This window comes from Gracilinanus agilis, chromosome 2, assembly GCF_016433145.1.
Source record: "Gracilinanus agilis isolate LMUSP501 chromosome 2, AgileGrace, whole genome shotgun sequence".
NCBI classification, from domain to species: domain Eukaryota; kingdom Metazoa; phylum Chordata; class Mammalia; order Didelphimorphia; family Didelphidae; genus Gracilinanus; species Gracilinanus agilis.
This window is the reverse complement of record NC_058131.1, coordinates 682,528,225-682,534,706: the sequence shown is the minus strand read 5'-3', so window position 1 is coordinate 682,534,706 and position 6,482 is coordinate 682,528,225. Positions and strand designations below refer to the sequence as shown.

Genomic DNA, 6,482 nt, shown 5'->3' with positions numbered 1-6,482 from the left:
CCATATACATTGCATTCTAATTCTGCCTTTGCTGCTTATTGGCTTTGCAACCTTATTCCTATGAATTCATTTCTCTAAGTTGAAGTTTCTATTTTTGAACCAAAATTAGGATCTTTGAATCAAGAAATCACAAAGTGGCTTATTAAAATGAAATAAATCAAAGTAACTAAATGGATGATATGAATATGTGATGATACTTTCATTATTTAAAAAATATTTCACTGAAAAATATTTAGAGCAAACATTAGGTTTTCACAGAGAATATTTCATATTCAGATTATCAGGTAATAAACAAAATATAATGGGGAAAGCATTGGCCCTGTAATGAGAGGAATTGGATTCAAATTCTACTTTTTGACATTGATCACTTGCTTGATGTTGGTCAATCACTTCACTCCTTGAACCTCAGTTTACTGACTTGTAAAATGGGGGGATTGTAAAAGCTGACCTCTATGTTCCCTTCTTGTTCATGGCACTACCTTATGAAAATGACTTTTCCTTTAGTCTCATGAATGTTATTCCATTTTATTCAACAGAACTTTGTAAAATTCTGTGTAGAAAGTGTGCTAGGTGCTGAAAAGGCAATATGGTCACTGCCTTTCCCTTAAGGAATTTCAAATTTAAGAAGGAGGTTTTTGAAGGTTTTTTTTGAAAAAAGTAAAATTTTGAATAATAATTTTACTTGGCCAGTACATAGGAAAGGCTTATATCCAAAGATTTAAGAGGAGACCTCATGGAAGAAAAGCTGCCTGATTAGAAATTTGAAGGGAAAGAATGATTTCAGTACTCAGAGAATGGAGGAGGAGCGGGGGACAGTGGGGAACAGTTATTCCATGTCTTCTGGTAAATTCTCAGATCCTCTTCCTTTTCATTAAATACTAGAGAAAATGAGAGAAAATGAATTCATATAGTACTTTCATCTTTGCAGTACAAATTACATCTATGATCCCACCTAAAAAATGCATAGGGGTGGGAGAAAGGAAAATCTAATCTAATGATAACATGAATAGAATATACAAAGGATAGTACTGTCATATTTAGTGTAGGGCTAGAATGGGATAGGCCTTAAATGTTAAGGAGAGAATGTTTTATATTTTTTCAGTAAATGTTCATGAATGCATATTCAAGAACATGTGGGATTTGTGTTTCTATCAATTCATAATGTGAACTTTTTAATTTTTTTTGTGTGCTTTGGTTTGAATGCTTCAAGGATAGTGAGGTGGTGCAGTGGATAGAATGCTAGACCAGGAGTCAAAAAGAATCATCTTCAAGAGTTCAAATCTGGCCTCAGACATTGACTAGCTGTGTAACCCTGGGCAAGTTACTTAACTGTGTTTGGCTCAGTTTCCTCTTCTGTAAAATGAGCCAATGAAGGAAATACCACTTAATATCTTTGTCAAGAAAAACCCAGATGGATTTTGAAGGAATCAGACACAACTGAGGAACAACTGAACAACAAGAACTACTTCGAAGATCCTGCTTAAAACTTAAGGAGAATGTCCTAATAGGTAAATTTCTTTCAATTGTACTCACTTGGAAATCAGGTTTAGAAAATAGCCAAAGACATAATAGAGATCATCAGTGTCATATGCAATCTTCTTTCTCTGATTTTTATGCAAATCCCATTCTATTTGTTCCTTTCTAAATTCAGAATAAAATGAAAAATTAACTAAAAGAAAAGAATATACTCAAAGGGATCCATTAGGATTCTGTCAAGGTAGAGTTTTATCAATCAACAGGCAACCAACAAGCAGCTATGTAGGGACCATAGAGTTAGGCAGACCCAAGTTAAAATCTGGCATCAGACACTTCCTGTATGTATGACCCTGGGCAAATCTGTTTTTCTCAGTCTCCTTTTCTATAAAATTAGGGTAACAATAGCACTTCTACCCAGGGTTGGGATAATGGGATAAAAGGAAATATTTGTAAAATACTTTGCAAAACTAACAGCATTTTACAGATATTTAAAGTACTCTATACAAATCTTAGCTATCATCATTTGGTCACTCATTTTTCAATTGTGCGCATTTTTTCACATCCCCATTTGGGGTTTCCTTGGCGAATATACTAGAATAGTTTGGCATTTTTTCCTATCTCAATTTATAAAGGATCTAATGGAGGCAAGCGGGGTTAAATGACTTGCCCAGAGTCACATAGATAGCAACGCGAATCTCTGTCCATTGTTCTTCACCCACTCCAACTACCCTAACCAGTTCCTTAAATCTATTCAATATTTTGACTTCATATTCACAATAGATGATTTTAAGTCATAGCTGTATGTTCTGGTGGTTTTCCCTATTTTCTTCCAAGATGCCAGTTTAAAATCTTTCCATCTCCTGTTTGACCTCATCCAGTTTACCTTGGTTTATAGATCTTACATTTTGTGGGGAAAGAGAGAGGTGGTGGGGGTAGAGGTCACACACAAACTTTATCTTCAAAAAATCAGGATGTAATGTGAGAAGAATGAAAGTGGGATGCTGGAACTTAGAGTACTTGGGAGCAGATTCTAATTATACACCACACAACTAGGAAATTTCTAAGGCCAGATTTGAAACCAGGACCTCCTGTCTCTAGGCCTGGCTCTCTATTCCCTAAGCCATCAAGCTGCCCTCCTTTATAATCTTGATAGTGACTCTGAAGTCTCTTACCTGAATGTCAAATTAAGCATGTAAACTTTATAGCATAAGAATTCATTGAATGTTTCCAAACAAGACATACTACTTTCAAAAGAACAGCTATGGATAAATGAGGCCTATATTGGTGTATTAAAAGTCACATCACTTTTACTATCATATTATGCTATGTATTTAGTCAGATGCCTAGGAATATATAAAACACAGAACGATTAGTTTCATGGGGATAATATTGTAGTTAGATTTTAAATTAAGGAGGAAAATCCTCAAATCATAAAGGAAAGAAAGTAAGACAGAGTAAGAGTGAATGAGCAAGATACGGAGTGTAGAGACTATGCATAGAACAGCATTTACTAAGCACCTTCTACAGATATAAGAAATTGGTAAGAACTGAGGAGATGACAAAATATATGTAAATGCTTCTCTGTACTCCTGGGGCTCATAATATATATAGGAACCGGGGGCAAGTCACTATATACTTTTTAACTTTTGTTTTCTGTTTTCTAATTTATAAAATGGGGAGTAGAGATTACACTACGACCTACTTCCCAAAGTGATTAATATAAAAAATACTTAGAAATCTAAAAAAAGTGGGAAAGTCACTAGACCATTTGGGAAGGAAGGGCATAACTTCTATAAGTTTTTCATTTCATGTACCATGTATCAAATTATGCCTCATCCATATAATATGTACCTACATGTATATGTGAATATAGATATATTCAAAGACATATGTGTATGTCATATATATAATACAACAACAGTACACATGCTGGACTGGAATGGGTAGATAATGTGCAAACAAATAATGAAGAACCTACAGTATAACCATATATAGAAAAAACTGGTTCATATTGGATAGATGACAGATCCTGGCAAAAAGAATATTCAAAGCAGTAGAGTCCAGTGGAAGAGCAAATCCATAATATGAATTAATTCTACATTTTATTTTAAGGAATCTGATCATAGTATGAGTTTCTAAGGGAGGTGTAATGTTCTTTATTTTATTTGTCTTCTTGTTATGAAAGTTAATCCATAATTTCAATGAATGACCTGAGTTTTAAAACAAGCATATGTACTTAAATTTCTTCTCTTTTTCTAGATGTTCTTCCCCATCACATCCACACCATTTGGTTAAACTTTGAAAGTGTGGCCCAAGAAGCTCAGAAAATCCTCCTTGATCAATGGCCATTAGTAACCATTCACAAGTAACAGAGTTTATCCTCCAAGGCTTCTCTGAACACCCCAGTCTCCGCATTCCATTATTTGGTTGTTTCCTCTCCTTGTATGTAGTGGCTCTCACAGGCAATGTCCTGATCATTACAGCTATTGCACTGAACTCAAGCCTTCACAGCCCCATGTACTTTTTCTTATTCAACTTGGCTACAATGGACATCATCTGCACCTCCTCTGTTCTGCCCAAAGTGCTGGAAGGGTTGCTCTCAGAAGAGAATACCATCTCCTACTGGGGCTGCATGACCCAACTCTATTTCCTTGTTTGGTCTGGATCATCAGAATTGCTTCTTTTCACTGTCATGGCTTATGATCGTTATGTGGCCATCTGCCACCCCTTGCATTATAGCACCAGGATGACCAAGATGCTCTGCAATGTGTTGGCAGCTAGTGTGTGGCTAATATGTGCTTTCAATTCCTCTGTAAATACTGGTCTCATGACACAACTGTCCTTCTGTGGACCCAATGTGATTACTCATTTCTTCTGTGAGATCCCTCCTCTATTGTTGCTCTCCTGTACTTCTACCTACATTAACAGGGTCATGACTGTCTTGTCAGATGCCTTCTATGGCTTCATAAATTTTGTTCTGACTTTGGTGTCCTATGGGTTCATTATCTCTAGCATCCTGAAGATCCAGACTTCAGAAGGGAAGAAGAGAGCATTCTCGACCTGCTCCTCCCATCTTGTTGTGGTGTCCATGTATTACACTACTGTTTTCTATGCCTATATTAGTCCTATTTGTGGCTATAATCCAGAGAGAAGTAAACTAGCTGGTGTTCTCTACACCATGTTGAACCCAACTTTGAATCCTTTGATCTATACTCTAAGGAACAAGGAGGTCAAAATGGCCCTCAGAAAGCTCTTCCCATGCTTTAGAAATTAATCTGGGATTTTCAAGCTTCTTCATCTTGGTTAGATTATATTTTAAGTTTGCTTATGCATATATTTAAGAAAAACTGTTTTAAATAATCTGAATTGGCAATATCCTTTGATGATTACTGTGATCTTATATGTTTGGAACTACAAGGCTCAGATTTATGAAGTTGTTGATTTTCTTCTAAGTATTATTTAAATCTGAACAAGTTACTGCCATCTCTATATTGTTTCCTGACTTATACATCCATGACAGAAAATTCTCCATGTTGAATTTTTTAAATTAGAAAAAAATGTTAATGTTGGAAATCATGGTATTGTAGGTACCTGTGAATGTATACATGTATTCTCTGGTATGTGCCTACATGTCAGTTTCTGTGTAGAAATATGTCAATAAAACCAATAAAGTATAAATGTCCTTTCATGTTAAATATAGCCTTAATTCTCACCATTAAATGTTATATCATATCATACCTCTTTCTCTCTGTCTCTGTCTCTGTCTCTGTCTCTCAGTCTCTCTGTCTCTCTTTGTCTGTCTGTCTGCCTGTCTGTCTCTCTTTCTCCCTCCCTATCTAGTGCCTATCTAATACTCTGTGGTAACCTAAAGGAAGTGGAACATTCTGGAGAGAGACTAGATTCAACTGATTCAAAAAACACATTCCCAGGTCTTACACATAAAGACTGTTGCTCACAGCAAGTCCCTTATCCTCTTAGTACTATAGACATTCTTTTAAGAGTAAGTTTCAGAGCAGGTCCTGACTTTGGTCCTCATTGAAAGATTCCTATACCAATGAAATCATAGGTCCAGTTCTAAGTTCTCTTCTAAATATATACACACGTATGTTTATACACATAAGAAAAAATTTAAAATAGCTCATAATTTTAATTACATGTTAATATATGAGACTTTTTCATTAATCTTACATAAAATGCTAAACTTTTAAAAGTATAAATTTAATTCTTTAATCCTTCAAAAACAATTTTATCTCTGTATTCCTTCCAGTTATGCAAATCACTTCTGTTGTAATTCATGAGTTTTTATGGAAAAAAATGTCATATTAGGAGTGGGAATGGGAAGGGAAAATATTATAGAGGAAACTTCTATATTGTATGCATTTAAAGACTGCTCAGATTTTTCATCCTACTTTATCTAAGCCTTCCCTTTCTACCTATATCTTGCTATGGCTCACTATTAGATTATTACTTCTTTAAAAGCAGAGACTCTTTCTCTTTTATTGTTTTTCCTGAGAATATGTATAATCCTTTACACAATTCAATATAATTCTGACTTCTTTTATTTAATAGTTATGGTTCTTTACTCATTCATACTGATAAATTGTTCATCAAAGATTCTTCAAATTGTTTCATAACATTCCATTGCCAGATAAAAAATGATTAGCATATGTCAGCTATCTTTCTTGTGTTACAATTTGAAAAATCTAGCTGGGTTGTTCCTTAAATATCATACACAGATTCATCATTGAGGCTACAGTTAAAACTTTTAATATTGATAGGACCTCTAAAGAGTTTGTGCTGCATTGAGGTAATCTTTGAGAACTAGGGGTTACTGCCATGACTGGGTGAGACAACAACACAAAAATGAAAGGGGACTCAATTCTAACCAACATTCCTTAATGAAATACTGCATTAATTATCATGGTAGAAAAAAGCAAAGTATCTTAAATTCTTCTTGGAATCAGATATTAATCCAAAGTTCACCTGTAACCCTGGCTTTGGCTCTA

General features: G+C 34.9%; 1 protein-coding gene across 1 annotated transcript; it reads left to right on the top strand.

The window, feature by feature from the left end:
• The first annotated feature begins 3,817 nt into the window (after positions 1 to 3,817).
• Positions 3,818 to 4,750, top strand: LOC123236459 (olfactory receptor 13A1-like). The gene has a single exon (XM_044662855.1). The coding sequence runs from the start codon at positions 3,818 to 3,820 to the stop codon at positions 4,748 to 4,750; it is 933 nt and encodes a 310-aa protein (XP_044518790.1).
• The last annotated feature ends 1,732 nt before the right edge of the window (positions 4,751 to 6,482 follow it).